Raw genomic sequence first — 17,135 nt, 5'->3', positions numbered from 1 at the left:
GTTTCTTGAAAATTTTTAATCAAGATCCAAACAGTTAATCCTTTAAAGCAATTCGGAAAACACTATCTGGATCGTGGATCCGTTCACGCAAGTGAAATCGGCTGAGCACATGGCAAAACTCAACACAAAATCCATCTCAAATCGGTGCACATTTTGTAATTTTTCTTTAGCTCCGAAGAGTACAATTTATAAAACGTCTACGAAACATTTAAAAATACTCAATTTCCCTTTCAAAAACGTAATTGTCTTGGCCATATAGTGCAAAATGTACCTGGAAATTCAGCAAAAACTTCACTGCCTTGGTTGCATTTCAAAACAGACCATACGTTCCGTCGTGAAAAAAACAAGGTTGAATTTCTCGAAGGACGATTTCTTGATGAAGAGCTTCCCTTCCTCCACAAAAAGAAAGCTGAGCATTCTTTTGAACTTTCTGTTTCCATTTTTTGTCTTTTAACGGTGTATTTTTAACCCTGAAATGCAGAACTCTTGTCTTAAAACATCTGCATGGTGGTCGCGCGGCAGCCATTTTGTTGAAAATGGATATCTGTCATTAAGGTTTCCAAATATGGTAAAAGTGAATATTCACGAGCATTGAACGCGAGTTACACGTTTCAACCCCTTATGAGTTTCTGATTTCATTTAGTATAATTATATTGTCAGCCGTCTTCCCTGCCAATTTTGTAACCTGAATGATAATGGTGTTGATGGTTTTCTCCATTTTATTTCAAGATCACGAGTTTAATGCAACTAACTGCAGGCATAGACATTCATGCGCTTTCTCTCCTTGCGTTCAAATTTATTTTTCCACCTTCTAATGTTTACAAAAGACTATTTCTAAAGAGAGATAGAGAGTACCAACGGTTATGGGAGTCCCGAAAATCTTGATAATGAGTTAGTCACTATTTAAAAGAGCTGTGTCGCTAAATTTACCGCCAAATTGAGTGAAACATAAAAAATTAACTGCTCAAAACATGAAAAAGCGGGTATAAATAACAAAGCAATAACATATGGAGTAGAGGAACGGATGGAGAAAGTTGAAAAACATTTAGACAGAAAGCAGGAAGGTTTTTATCTATTGCTTCTGCACCAGAGAAGTATCTGTCAGATAAGGGTCTGACATTGTCCGCGGATTAGGATTACACTTTTTCTTCCTATAACACTACACTTTATACAGGTGTTTATAAGAATATCGAGCTGAAGAATATGTTAAGACTAAACCCCCGGCGGAGAGTTAGAGAAAGATAAAATTTTGTGGTTCAAAACCTGTAAATACAATACAATTATATATTTTCAACTTATTCCATTCTCCAAACGGTGAAACTTGCCAGAAAACGAAACTGAAAAATTACCCTTACTACAGTAAAAACCCGCAACTAAGAACCTACATTTTTAGGAGTTAGCCTAAACAGGTTCTTATATAAATGGTAGTTAACAGAATTTTAGGCTATTTAGGGTCTTAAAATGGGTTCTTAATCCTGGAGAAAAAACAATGCATAATGGTGTGCTGATCTACATATTGCTTAGTATGCTTTGTAAGTCTACATATCTTGCACTCATTTTTCTTTAAAAAACATTTTTACAACAATGGCAATCTGCTATTTTTGCTTCAAATATGATTCTTGCATTGCAACTGTAATGTACTAGTATGATTTTACAAAATAAGAACCTGTTTTAAATTTCTTAGGCTAAATAGGTTCTTGTTTATAGGGGGTATAAATGACCAATTTTAGGCTAACAGGTTCTTAATTTTTAGGTTCTTAGTTGCGGGTTTTTATTGTATAATATATAAAACCCCAATATATTCAGTTTCTACTATCAGGTCATGGGCTTTCCTCGTCGCACTTACGAATTAAATTCAGAATAGACGCATAGACGGTATAATTTTTGTTTTCCCTTTATTTAGCACTAAGCTTGCCTTAAATTGAAAAAAGTGTAACCCTACTTTTTAAGTAAGTTCATCGGCAAGTTAAAATTAGCTAAGGGCCTAATGGGGAAAGCTCTTTCGCCATGATCATACAGATGGCGTTAGTTTTGCATACGAAACTTTGCAAAATTTCCACTTCAAATCAGAAACGCATTATACTGTTGTAATCATGAAAGGGAACTTGCAAAATTTCAAATTTGAACTCTTAGGGCCTGTCTACATGGAGGTGGGGGACCCCAGGAAGGTGAGGTAACCCGCCTGTCCATATAATCTCTCATTTTAATTTGATTAACAATAGAAAGCAACAGGACTGAAAGTTGCAGCAAGAGCAGCAAGTGAGTGAAGAAAAGCCAAAACACGTGGTTTGCTAACATGTTTCTTGTTCACGTGTTAAACGGGTAGTAAGATTGCATGTAGAGGAGGGTTCTTTTCTAACCCCACCTAAGCGGGTTACCCCACCTACCTCGGGTCCCCCACCTCCATGTACTGTCAAACTCAGAAAAAGGTGAACGCCTGGAAATTTTCGCGCGCCCTTATTGGAAATTTTATCGCAACACATTAACATTCCATAAAAATTTCTGATTTGTGAGTGTCACAGTAATAGTGATATAATCATCAAAGCCCGGTACTTTGAGGGAAAAAGAAAACAAGCTTAGCAACTCGACAAATAGTGTATAACACAATCTAGGAATCAGTCGTCATACAAACGAGAAACAACGACGGTCAAAGCTGTTGGCTCATTGTCAAAGTGGAAAAATGGAACTGTTTCTTTGCGTAAACTAATTAGATTATTTAAGCGCACATTTTGTTCATTTGTCTATTCCATAATTTTAAAGTTAATCATAACTATAGCAAAATTCTCAAATCTGACTGGCAAACAACTGCCATGCTTTCAGCACTAACAGGACAGTACGCGCGCACTTAAATGGGCTTTTTTTCACTGCTTGGAATTTCTTGTGTTTTGATTTAACAATAGAGCCTTATATTATCACAAATTTTGTTAAAGTTAAGATTAATCGGTAGGAGAACTTCATGTAGTCTAATTCGGTCTGTAATCATACTAAACAATTATTGGATGAGGTTTTTGTGATAATCAAGGTCGAGGTAAAAATCATACACCGCGGTCATACCTGACATGATTACCCGTGACGTCGAGTTTAGATGACGTCCCAAGCGCTGCTTTCGAAATCTCACTGCACGCTTTCGGCCAATCACAAATGAGATAGTGAGTTGAATGTACAATAACAGACCAAATTGGACTGCACTCGGTCCTCTTCCTATTACAAATTAAACACTTAAGAAATCGGAAATTAAAAACTGCCAAGCATCATTCTTGGCCATCATTGCCCACTTCATTCTTTGACTTCTTCCTCCTTTTACTCTTCTTCTTTGTTTTTTCGTTGTTTTCCCCTATGAAAAATAAAAAATTTAATCTTACATCGCACGGGTTGTTTCCAAACCAGCTTTCTGGTTTGGGAAATTCAAGCGGAGTGCTTAACGGCTCTTTTGCGTGTTCTTGCCTTATTCTCAAGTCATTTGCGCTTGTACGTTTGACTGTCCTATGAAAGGGGTTATAGGTCACTACCGCTATAAAAAATTACTGTAATTTAATAATCTAAAGTACCAGTAAATATTGATTTTCGAGACTGCGTATGGTAGGTGTGCATCACATTGGAATACTTAAGAGTGAAAGAAGGAAACCCTAGGCACGAAGTACGGAAACTGATTTCTTTTTTTTTTTTTTTGATAAATCGCTCATTTCATGTCCTAAGCATTTATACTGTGATCATCAACAACCGGCTACAACGTAAACAAAAACAATATTCTAACGAATGTGCTATTTTTTTGCACGGAAGAGAAAGGAAAAAAATTCTAGCAACAAATTCCCAGTAACATTTACTGTACCTTTTTCTGTGACACCAGATTCCCATTTTCGCCTCTTTGCCTCAGGTGGACCTTAATGTTTAATACCAAAAAAAAAAAATACTATCACCAAAAACTACATATTCAGTTTCTTTACTAGGTAACGTTGGCATTTTTAAAAAACGTTGTTATGGTGAGGAAAATGGTTTGACTTGTTTTGTTGTACTGTGGGAATGACAGCTAAAAGTATACAGAAAGTTGAATTAACTTAATTCCATACCTACACCTCGCATGGCATCATCATCCTTTCTTTCATCTACAAAGTCATTTAAATAGACAATATAAGAAAAAGTCTACAAGTAACCTGAATTTTTAATATACACGTAACATAATGATAAAGAAATTTAATGTGCATGAGTAGACTGTTCAAATTCAGCTCCCAACGAAATATCAAACGAAAATTAAATGGTTCATTGACTTTTATGAATCTTCATCTTTTGACAAACTGTTTAATATTATTGATCTAGGATTGCTTTAAACTAATGAGAGATGTTTTTCTTTTCGCAAGCTCTGAGCTGGGTCACTAAGAACTTTGTAATTTATCACGGAGTCTGTTCGAGTCATTTTATGCATGGGACTTGAAGATTTCATTAATTTCCACGTCACCACTTCATATCACGTATACAAACGTCATCTTTGGAAGTCTTACCGGGTAAGATTGAGGACAAATCCTCAGTGCCCTTTGGCAATGATCCTCCTAAGGAAACCTGTGCAAAACAAGGACGCAACATCAGCCACTGTACACACTGCGTAATATTTATGTGATGTTTCTCAATCTAAACATAAATTGGACCAATACTAGAAGGCTTTCTAATAATTATATCATGATACTGTTGTAATCATGAAAAGCAAGGTGCTAAATTCAAATTCGCTATTACTATTACATTACTATAACTATTATTATTATTATTAATTTAAATATTACATTTTTTGTCCAACGTACAGTCAACGTGCATAGGGGAAGACAATTCAGAGACTTTTCTGAGTACAGTGGTGCTGTATTCCATAGGCCTTAGAGCAATTATAATTACCTCAGAATCAAGGAGTAAAAGCATTTCTTCCTCTTCCTGTACAAGATAATAATCACCCCACTTACAGTTAAGACATGGACTGTTCTTTTCGATGTTACATAATTTTTGTGTAAGGGTTGGAAACCGCAAATATATCTTTCTGTAGGAACCAGGTGATCACCATTTAATGATACTTAATTACTTGGCTTAAATTATTACTGTTCTCTTGCTACCCTCTAGCATTTAATGTCACCCGCATCTTCATTGTCTGACAGTGCTTATGTCCTCCATTGAGGCAAAAAACAATAATAATAATAATAATAATAATACTAATAATAATAATAGTTTCATGTGTAGATATATATATGTGTACTGAACACTGTCCACGTACTGTAGATGGTATAGATACACTGAGTGGGATTTGTTAAGCCTTACGGGCCTATTAATCTATTAGCCTGGACCTTCTATTTTAAAACAAGTCCACCTGTGAAACAGCACCAAGACCCTTATCCTTGGCCCACTACTGTGTACCAGGATTTGGGTATCTTTGAATAGGTGTGAGTAACTTTAAAAAAAAACTATTGTCAATTTGCCATTCAGGTCGAAGGGAAATTTCCAACGCATTTCTGGTAAACAACTTTTTAAATAAATAAGGAGGAAGGATAAACAAATTATCAGCGTTACACACCACGGTTTGATTACATTTGTGACGCAGGATATGGCTCTGTGATATCATTGCCTTGGGATATTAATTTTACGATGTTTGTCTACGATTATTGTTACATGTATCTCAAGCAATACATACATAAGTGGGTAACTTGTTAAAAGGGTTGAGTGTTGTCCAGACTAGTTAATCTTCCCAGAAAAATTGGTTTGTAATTTCACTATTCACGATTGTCTCGATTCATTGTTTAATATTAATATACTCACTCGCTCCTGTAAGTGGAGGAAACAGTGTCCTTCAACAGGGTCCTCTATGCAGGGTAAAAAAGAGGGGCCGGCCATCCGGGTAGCCAACCCAGTCATAGACTGCCTATAAAAAAAAAAGCAAAAAAGTATTTTAGTAATTTATCTCAATAGAAGGTTTTTTTAAGGCAATTAAAAGAATCCATCTCTTTTAAGTTGAAGTGACGGTCATACAACATACATGGTGGATTGATTTGTCAGGAGGCAGGGTAACGTAACAGTACCTGTATTTTCTATATTTTAAAAGTTCGAATATTGCCAGAGATACATATGTACACTTCAAATTAGCAAGAGCTTGTACCTGAAAACATGATTCGTTCTTGATGTATAAGCGGCTAATGCGCTTACCATTCAGCATTTTCACAATAACATGCCAACCACTTTTGTCTTCGTTGAACACCCTATTGTGCCTTGCCTCTCTTACAGCCCGCTGCAAAGGAAAAAAAAAAGTATAATATTCTAATATTCTTGCGGTTTTGAGAGAGTTCCTACTCACAGAACATTTTTTTAAAGAGAGCAGATAGTTCTACAGGCAAGCTCACTGAAATAAAACTACCCTAATTCTTCTAAAAATTATTATTAGTCCACACTTTTTTGCTGCTAGTTTATCCTTAAGAAGGAGCATTTTTCTGCACCAATTCCAAAATGACTGATTTTAAGACTGTGATTGAAAATGATTTGAATTTTTCAACCTTTGTATATTGTATGCAAGATATTGCTTTACCTCACTAGTTCTAGTCTCATCATCTTCTTGCTGGAAATAATTAGAAAGTTGAAATATTACTACAATGTATAACATTTTTTTCCATCAATTTTGAGGTCCTAAAGCTTCGCTTTCAAGATAACAATTAACAGAGTTGAACTTTTTTTTTTCCATTTTGGGTTGCAAATCTAAAGGATTTTTCTTTGAAGATAGTTAATAGATAGACAGCAGACAACAAGCCCAGTTTCTTTGTTTTAGTTCCACAGTTATTGGTACGAACTAACTTTTCATTGATGGAATCAACTTCTGGTCAAGATATATATTGACTGTGGTCGACACAGTCATAAACTGAATTTGATAGTCTTATTGAATTAATGTCTCATTGTGATTAATGGAAATTCTCCAAAACTGCCTCAAAAATAGTGACTTACCTCACAAGTCTCCCCTTTTTCCTTCTAAAAGTAATAAAAAGACAAGTAAGAGTGACCCTTTTTGTATTTTATTTGTTTTTGTTTGTTTGTTTACATTTTTTGTTAGTATCTCCTCAACAGAGGTGCATGTTCTATGCTGCAGTACTGCTATCTGCAATTAATTTGTGTTGGGGAGTATGAACTAATGTAGCAATAGGCAAGCTATTTAATTTGTTCAATAAAAATGGTCATTTGTAATTCCTTAATTCTTTGCACAACAAATGTTTACTCATGGCACTTCACACTGTGTTTGTTTATGGGATGCCACAACAAGTAAAAAGAAATGATGCATCAATGTATAGTACTCTAGTTAAATAGTAGTGAAACCTTTACCAAAACTATTAGTTTCAGTGTTTGGCAGACATTTACCACACCATAGTTATTAAATTTTAAGCCTTTCAATATTTTATCCACAGGGATTCCATTTTCTGATATTAAGCAGGTCAACAAAAAAAAAAATACAACAGGTTGTATTGAATGACTCATTCACCTCATGAATGTTCTCCTTTTCATTCTAAAAGTAAAATTAATTGGAAAAATAAAACAATAGGTAAACATAAGAATAGTTTCTATAGGTAATAGCATGATTTGTAGTGATATTTGGCATAAATACCTCGAGTGATATTTTATAGGTAATTTCACAAGCTGTTAGGCGAGTGAAATTTGAGACAATTTTGAAATATCACAAGTGGTATTTACATGTATGTCAAACATCACATATCATGCTATTGTTTGTTTATACTACTATCCACAAAAGGTTTGTAATTTAAATTCACATGAAGGTATTTCAAATTAAGCTGAAGTATCACTGCTCTAATTAAGCCAATCAAAATGCAGAAATTTCTCATGTAGTAGTATAAGTGCAATTATATAGCTGAGGAACTGATTACTATATGTATTCATGCTCTAGGCTCCACTAGCTGGAACTAAGAGGTGGTAAAAATTTCAAAAGAAGCTATTTCATTAAATTAACCTTCTTCTCTTTGTCCCTCCTCAACGATTCATCCAGCTCCTTCTTCTGTTGCAGGAGAAGGTCTCTTCTCTGATATTCTCTGTCACTATCATAAGGATGAGATAAAAATTACTCTTGACAAATATCATTAACTCTGGATTGTAAATGGAATCAAAATTCTCCAGTGACTGTACCACCCGTTGCATCTTCTTATGAGATGTACTGATGTATGTTTGTAAACTTGAGCTTTTAACACTGTCACAGATAAAAATAACAATAATAATAATAATAACAACAACAACAACAACAATGATCAACAACAAACCGGTCGGATCTTAGTGAGCCCAATGCTGCCTCTCCCCTCTCTATTGCTTCTCTCATCCCTCTTACATCCTGAAGGGACTGCCCTGTAATTGCATAAAGGAAATTGACTTACAATCGTTATCATCCTTTCTTTCCTGGATTCCCTTGTTAAGAAGAAATTAAAATGACATGTAAATTATGCTGTTTAGTTGCAGAAAATATTATAAACTAGTCATGGTCTGCGAAAAAAACAGTTCAAAAATTCAATATTAATTTATATTGGTGTAGTAATTTATTACATTAATCAAGGTGCCAATGCATGTAACCTGGTTGCCTTTTGCCTATAGTTTACTATTTACCTACATTCTTTATGATGTATATTTTTATGAAGGAGCAAGCTTTTGATCAGTTAGACAAGACAGTAGAATACCAATGTATTATGCCTTGTGCAGGGTACAAAATATAATCTTTTGTTGAGGAATTTTTTCTTAATCTCACCTGAGAAGCGATCCACAAGAACTGGATTCAGAGGTGCTGTCGAGGGGGCAACAACAAACACCTCAGAATCTTTATTGTTGTCCCCAAATTTTTGTTTCACTGGAAAGAAATACAAAATTGTCCACATCAAAGATAGTATATACTGATAAACTTCCAAATTATCTATAAACTAAACTATCACTTGACAGTACATATTAAGTAGTCAAGTCTATGGTCAAGTGAGCATTTGATCATGTTGAAGATCTCTGTTATTCTTCTTATTATTTTTCCATGTATATAAAATCAATTTTTTTTTCATGCATAGAAACTATAGACAAAGCCATGGATAGATAAGACACAAAAAACCCTCTTTCGATCATCTCTCTTTAACTAAAAATGGCGGCCACACATGTACAGTTTTACATGTAATATTTAACATAGTTTTATGTACTTATAATCTCAGGAATTATTTGTTCTACTTTTCACCTGGTAAATACATTTGCAAACAGAGATATCAATGAAGTTAATGTAATACAAACTGCTGAGGCACAAAATTGTAACATAAATTTCTTGACGACTTGATCACAAGCATGTTAATCACCTTGTCTTCCATTTATTGACTCTGCCATCCCCAACCAAAAATAAACATCATTAGCTTCGGGGATGCCATTCAGAAGCCTTTGGGAAAACAAGAAACCCTTGATGTTATTTACACATGTTGAAATATTTTGTATTTGCGATTACTAACACTAAGGAACTATAAATTCTCTTTATGGATGAGAAAATAAACAATAACAAATAAACAATGCAAGAATAGTTACTCTAGCAGTGACAGGTGGCTCCAGCAAGGTGTTATTCGTCAGAGTAGCTGGTAGAAGGCTAGGTATCTTAATCAAAACCACTCTCAAGTTGAAATTCTTAGCCAAGTTATTCAGAAAGAATGACAGAGCCATCATCATTCCAAATGGATCCATTTTTTTTTAAATTCAAACAGTGAACTTGCTAGATATTATTCAATGTAGTGTAACCAAAAATTTTACTTCTATTACTATAAATGGGCTTTGGCTCACACCATCCAAGTAGCTAGTGATGCCCACCATAAAAGTCACGCCTCTGTTTTATATATCTATACGTGGTATGGGTTTTAAACTTATGCAGTGATACACTCAACATTCTCGTTTGTAAAAAGACTAAAATTTTCAAATAGAATTAGTGCTTGTAGTCACCTTGCGAGATGACTATCACTTCCTTGATATGACATTATCACTAAAACAATTATCTTTCCATCTTGGGAAGCTTGATGGCATATCTACATGATTGCAAATTGAATAAAAAAAAAATTAATATAGTTTAACTAGTCCTTGCCTTCTTTGCACTATAATGATAGTGGAACATTAGACAACACACTCAGGGAAAAGTGAATCTTGACAGTGTTGTAAACAAAACCAATAATCGGTGACAAAATTGTTGAGACGTTATACTTATTTTAAGTAGCATAACTTCAGAGAACAGAACAATCCACACCCCTCCCGGGCTCCATTCAAAAATATTGGTGTTTGATGTTTTGCCAATGGTACCTTGAATTGCAGCACGGCATTACATGGGGGGGGGAATAGGGAAGGGAAAGCTTTATTTTCTCCTTTTGAAGTCGGTAAAATGCCACGAAGGCCCTTTAGGACAAAGAAAAGTGTCTGAACTAATTTGTAGTATTAACAAACCTCTTCAAAAGACAGATTCAAAAACACGGGCAAACCTCCCATGTTCTGTTGCCTGAGGGTTCTCTCCCAGATCATCTGTTCCCCTGTTCGTTCTAATTCTGTAATTGCTGAAAAATGCAAAGATTAACTTAAGGTCAATTTGTTACAGATTCCCAACATTCTAAAAGTGACCTTTACAGGTTAATTTAGTGGTGAACATTGATCTGCTAATTCACACAAGTACATGAAATGTCGACTACACCTCAGTACATTGTAACAGCTTTGATCATGATCCAGCATGTGTTAAATCTCATTAAAAGACCCTTGGTCTCCATGACAAAGATAGAAAAGAAGAAGGTTATACTCTTACAGCTATAGCACAGAAGTAAGCACACATTTTGATGTCAAAACCTTTTTTAAATTGAATGTGAATTTCAAAGATTACAAAGAACAATATTATTATCAGCCTAGTACCATTGTTAAGGGACAATCCATCTTCAAGAAGACCAACTTGGCTTGTATTACGACTCACTGTTCCCACTGAAAAGACAACAAATGTGAATCAATACGAGGAGAAAATAAAGCAGACATATAATTATATATTCCTTGCATTTGGTTCAATCTACTCCCTGTTTACCCCTTTCCCAAAGATACTTTTGGGTCTAAACAGAGGCAGGGGGTGGGGGAAGGATATATCAAAAGATACATGTACCTGTTTCCCAATGTTCTTCGCGAGATAGGTCAGCTGACGTCACTGCTATATGAGACCAAGTATAACATTATACATTTTGTAAAACACCAAAACTATAACATGTACAGAATTATAACAAATGATTTTGGAACAGAGGCCATCTTTTTCTTCCACATGTAGGATTGCAATGCTAGGTGTAATCAGTACATGGTCACTAAGGCAGTGGTTTTCTACTCATAAGACAGCTGCTCTGGATGTAGCTACACATGTCAATATAAGGTCCCAAATTTATTGCCAAAACTGTCTGTCTCTCTTTAATATATTTTTTAAAACAATAACTACTGACTATTAAGTTTGATAATGTGACTTAATATTTCAAAAATGTGCTCCAGGAGAAAGTGGTATGAGCCTGGTGCCCTTCTCCCTGTGAAATTTTGGTGGTCCAGCATAATAAGATAAATTTCACTTTTTTTGTAAAAAAGAAAGAAACAAAATCAATATAAAGTATATAAAAAATGATGGATGTCTTAAAGTTTCTTAAAAGCTAGAATTGATGGGACTAGAGGTGAGAAAGAAAGCTGCTTGCTTTCAGGTCAGCAAGCACTGCAAGACCTGAAACAGCCTCGCATTAAATTTATCCCTTTAGATAATGCTCATTAATTAATTATGCTCAGTATGAGGAATGTCTCGTAAATTGTGTACTTGTACTTCACAGTTTATAGCTACTAGATACTATTGTATAAATAAACTGACCACATTTTTCATAACAGCTGATATTCCAATAACATGAACCTAATATTTATAGCAAATTTAACAACATTTACCTGAAGTAACTGGTAACCGCTTACAGTGTTCGCTTAATAGAGGGTGTCTGCTTAATTGGGGGTCTGCTTAATAGAGGTTTCACTGTAATTATTAGTGCTAATAATAAGACTCAACCCTCAACTCACTCCATCCCCTTCAGTAATTCATTTATGCTTTCAGCAAGTCACATGCAGTGTACATGAATTAATTATTCCTTAACAAAACGTCCAAAAGGACTGATTTTCTTTAAAACCCAACATCAGCTTGTCATTCAATTTCATTAACAACATTCTAATAATACAACGTGATTCACGTCTGTAAAATGTACAAATTAAAGTATTTTGATGTTAGAAAATAATAAAAATAGAGGGAGCAGAATAAAATTAATAATAATATTTATAATACACTCTTAAAATTTCACTTTTTCCTGACTTCTTTCAAAGACTTCACTTTTCCCTGACTCACAGAGAAATTCCCTGATTTTCCCCCGACCTTGAAGAGAATTTTTCCCCTAAACATTTCCTGACCTGTGACCACCATGTCACCAGAGGTGATCCTTTACGAGATGCTAATCTGATTATACAGATTTGACTGGTGTTTTGGATAGGTGGTTGCTTATGGGAGGAGGTCTCTTACTTACTAGGGACGGCCGTCGCACATGGAGGTTCAACTGTAAGCAAATGACAGTCAGAAGGAATGTAACCAGTGTAAAATGCAGACTATTGTTTTCACCATGCAAATGAGCACTCGACAAAAATAGTCCCATTGTTTTCTACCCCTAAAAACAATAGTCTGCAGTCAGTCTGCAGACTGCATTTTACACTGCCCCATTCTAAAATAAATTCTGCAGTACAGGATGTGGTCCAACCGACTTTTTAAAACGGGCCTGTTCACATTTCCATTACATTAACACAAAGCAGTGGTCAAATGCCTTCCCCAAAGAAGGGGGATTGCAGATTGTGAATTATGAATTTAGGTGAATCTTCTAGACATGTGGAAATTATTAAGTCAGACACATATCTCCCGATGATAATTTTATCAATCACATGTATTAACAAAGCAGTGATATCAGGGTCATAGTAACATGCTTCTTGACCTACTATTTCATGTCACCCTTATTTCTCACTACATGTATATTGAAGTAAGCAGCTGACTGCAAAAGGTATCAAACAATTGGTGCATGTAGCTTTTGAAGTCGTTGCTGAACAAGTCATCCATTTACAAAAGCTGTGCCTTTACTGATAAACTCCTCCATCACACTATAGGAAAGGTCTCATCTATTGACTCATGTTGTCAGACCCAGATGCTACAAGGAATTTAAAGTTGACATTTCCAGTTCAAATTCCCCACTCCCTCCCGGGCACAAGGTATGGTCAAATGCTGGGGGGGGGGGGGGGGAGGTGTTGAAATTTCAAGTTGATTCACTCTGATAACTGGGCTTTACAACTAGACTGTGTTTTAGACACTAAAAAACATCAACAATCAGCTCCTGTAGCAAAACCTAGACTATTGTTTGCATCATTACCCTGGACCACGCACTGTTTTTTTGTGTATATTTTCCCTTTTTCTTTTGTTTGTGAATCATAAAAAGATTTTAGTATAATTTATGTCATTTTTGGGTGAAAATTGTTTTTGTTATACATTGTGTAAATACAATAATGTATAAATACACAACTCTTTGGAAATACGTTGATGACACCACTCTTGTTGAATCAGTATCGAAGAACGAGACTAGCTACATGCAGTTACGTGTAGATGAACTTGTACGACAGTCGGAAGCTGATATGGTTTCCAACTCAACGAGTCTAAATGTAAAGAACTGAGAATATCATTCTCTAGATCAGGAAGTTCTGTAGATCATATCGCTATCAATTATAAGCAAATGGAAGTTGTCTCATCTGCAAAGCTGTTAGGAGTGGTAGTTTCAGACAACCTCAGGTGGAACGCGCATGTAGAATCTATATCCAAAAAGGCTGCGACATGCCTGTACTTCCTAAAACAGCTATAAAGCCCGCTAAAGTTCCACCCAAGGATATGCTACTTTTCTATACAACATGTATATGCCCTGTATTAGAATATGCGTGCCCAGTTTTTCATCATTCTTTGCCGCAATATCTGTCTTATATGAAATGGAAAGGTTGCAAAAGCGCGCGATGCGGATAATACAACCCGACTTATCCTATGCTGAGGCTCTAGTAGCTCTAGACATCACCTCACTGTACGAGAGGAGGAAGGCCTTGAGTAATGCTCTATTTGACCAAATTGTAAGGGACCAAAGCCACAAGCTCCATGATCTGCTGCCGCCACACAACGGGTCCACTTATTGCACCCGTGCCAGAGATACTTCAAACTACTGATTTGTAAGACAAATAGGTTTAAAAACACTTTTATTATGGCGAACAGTTTTAATTATTAGTAGTAATCTTAATTATTAGTATTTTGCTGTTGATACTTCTCCTTTTGTATTTTACTGTAGGTTATATTTTACGGTTTTTATAGTAGTTATCATATATTTATAGATAGTTGTTAGTTCCCTTGTATATTTAGTAAGTCACATTTCAGCTGGCCTGGAGGCTGCAATGATTTTACTTCTTAATAAAGCTATCTAAGCTATCTATCTATCATACATTTGTACATTGTATAAATTATTATCATTATTATAACAAATGTTTCTGTAAGACAGGAGAGTGGGCAGAGGCTTTTTTGTTATTTCCAATTGAATACTTTTTTGCTATTACCCTCCATTTGGGATAAATTTTAGTTCTTCAGTCAAATATCAATAAATGAAACCTCTGATTAGATAGCCTGCGTAGCTGCTAGAATTGTTTTTTGTGAACGCAAGTGTTTTGGCTTTGCTGCAAGAAGCGAATGCAAAAGGTGCATGAATATTCTAAGCGTCTCCTCTCCATTCTCTGCTTGGCTTTGCAGTTTCTCTGCCAAAACTTAGCTCACGTTCAGTAACAACCCCTTCGGCTACGATAAAACACAGATCTGGTTATTTTGATATGTTTTAAACAAAATGTGATGACCATTGTACAATATATCTCAATAGACAGGGTGCATTAAAAACTGACATCAATGACAATCAGTATATAATAAATGGTTCATTTTATAAAAGTAACGCCTGTTAGTCTGACATGCAGAAATGTATCTCCCGAGAAGAATGTAGAATAATAATTGATGTAGGTGTTGAAAGTAATAACAGTTGGTTTTTGTTCATTCCAACTTTTCCAATAACAAATAATAAAAAAGAAGAGGGGGAAGCAAGAAATAAAGCAAGCAGGGATCACAAACATTTGCTTTTCTCTTGGCCTCATACACTGTAATTCAGTTTCTCTCAAATGTATGTTAAAGTTGCTTTATAATTTGGAAACGTCTATAATGATTTGCATCGTCAAAAGTAGGTTGAGTTTGCATTGTGTTGTATTTTATAATATAACTAAGATAGCACTCGCGCTTTGATTGGCTGAGAGGCATGATTGCACAAGAGTATGTAAACACAGTTCTGACCTGAAGATTCTTTGCTGTGAGGGACGAGTTTACCTCTTTTATCCATTTCCTTGACTGCTTAGACTTGGAAAATATTTACAAACATGCTGGACTAAAGTTTTTTTGTCTTAGTAAGTTGGCATTCTAAGCGAGTAAAATCCATATGGTTTGAAATTGTTTTTCAACAAAAACTGACTTGATTATTGTGTACCATACTTGGCAACTTTTGCTTAATTGCACTGGCTAATTATCACGCAAGCATAAAATTATGCAAATTTCAAAACATTAGGTTTTGCACTCGCTGAAAACTCATCAAGTTTACCTTATTTATCAATTTTCTCATCTCACGAGTTTACATAGCTGTCTTGAATTCTCCCAACGCCCCCTCGTATTTACATCAGGCTATGCAAACACAGACAACGTGTACAGAGTTTTTTCTTTTTTAAAAATCAATTCGAGAGTGGGCAGCGTCTTCTTTTATATAAGATAATTTCATAGCATACAACTTAGATGTTTGAGTATAAACATTCCTACCTTTACAAAGATGATCGAGAAAGCTCCTGAAGCGACGACAACTTGAAGCAGCGAAGAAGAGAAGTCAGACAAACTTAACTTTCAGTGCGGACATGTCTAGGTAGCCGCCATTTTGATTACTTGTGCTCAGTCTTTCTCGAACAACAAACACGAAGTGAATTGTGGGCGGGCAACCGTGCACGTGCGGCCTCCAGTTGCACGTGCGAAACGAAACTCAGTAGGCATTCTTTCAAACTATCAGGTGCGGTCACACTAGAGGTCTTCCCCATGGGGAAATCGCTTGAGTTAGGATCGCTCTTAGCCTCCCCGCAGACGTCCTTTGGGGTTCGTTTGTCACGCATTCATTTCTCCCGTGGGGGAGAAATGAATGCGTGACAAACGAACCCCAAAGGACGTCTGCGGGGAGGCTAGATCGCTCTGGGTTTTGATCACTTTCTTATTTGCGGTCATATAGCGATAAATTAAGGAAGGAAAAGCTTGACCCCCGGTTTTTGGGAAATACGGTGCTATTAAATGGGGGAACCCAATTCTCAGTTAACTACTATTTTTTTTTATCCAATTCTCAGTTAACTACTAATTTTGGTTGGCTATTAACTTTCACTTTCCTACAGAGAATATTATTCCGTCATAACCCGAATTTTCCCTCTCTTAGCCTGTTCCAGGCGTTCAGATAGTGGGGAGCGGTGCGAAGTAAAAAGGAGCGCGAAAAAATAAAAGCGAGGGAGGGGGAGAGGTGAGAGAACGCGCGAACTGAATAAATTGTCTGTTGAACATTTAAAAGGTTCTGCTCCACTTAAACAATTTTCCCTTGCTGAACATAAACTGTACCGAACCGTATCTTGGTCCGCTATATAAAAGCGATATCATCGTTCAAATTTTAAACTGTAAGATCCCCTGAAAGAGGTCTCCTCAATGGAGCAATATGTAAAAGGTTTTAAAGGTTTCACGCCGGTGAAGATGTGCGGCCTGTCACCTCTTGCAAGTTTTTACGTTCCCGCACCTCTCTCCCCAGTCCCCCTCTACTTTTCATCGCTTTCTTTACTTCGCACCGCTCTCCACTATCTGAACGCTTGGAACAGGCTATCCCTCTCTCAGCAAGTCTATCACTTTTGGGGGTAGGCCCTAATAAAATCAAGGATTAAATTTACATGAACTCTCTCAATAGTACAATTTATTAGTAACTGAAAACATA

General features: G+C 35.9%; 1 protein-coding gene across 1 annotated transcript; it reads right to left on the bottom strand.

The window, feature by feature from the left end:
- Window positions 1–4,494: 4,494 nt before the first annotated feature.
- Window positions 4,495–16,039, bottom strand: LOC140952651 (uncharacterized). The gene is made up of 16 exons (XM_073402087.1): window positions 15,944–16,039; window positions 11,138–11,182; window positions 10,900–10,965; window positions 10,447–10,553; window positions 9,955–10,037; window positions 9,330–9,406; window positions 8,750–8,848; window positions 8,274–8,355; window positions 7,970–8,054; window positions 7,487–7,510; window positions 6,958–6,981; window positions 6,548–6,577; window positions 6,125–6,253; window positions 5,788–5,890; window positions 4,879–4,914; window positions 4,495–4,554 (listed from the first exon to the last, which is right to left on the bottom strand). The coding sequence occupies exons 4-14, from the start codon at window positions 10,519–10,521 to the stop codon at window positions 5,819–5,821; spliced, it is 780 nt and encodes a 259-aa protein (XP_073258188.1). The 5' UTR covers window positions 10,522–10,553; window positions 10,900–10,965; window positions 11,138–11,182; window positions 15,944–16,039; the 3' UTR covers window positions 4,495–4,554; window positions 4,879–4,914; window positions 5,788–5,818.
- Between the last annotated feature and the right edge of the window lie 1,096 nt (window positions 16,040–17,135).

The sequence above is a fragment of the Porites lutea genome, chromosome 11, assembly GCF_958299795.1.
Source record: "Porites lutea chromosome 11, jaPorLute2.1, whole genome shotgun sequence".
Lineage (NCBI taxonomy): Eukaryota > Metazoa > Cnidaria > Anthozoa > Scleractinia > Poritidae > Porites > Porites lutea.
This window is presented reverse-complemented; position numbering and strand designations above follow the sequence as displayed.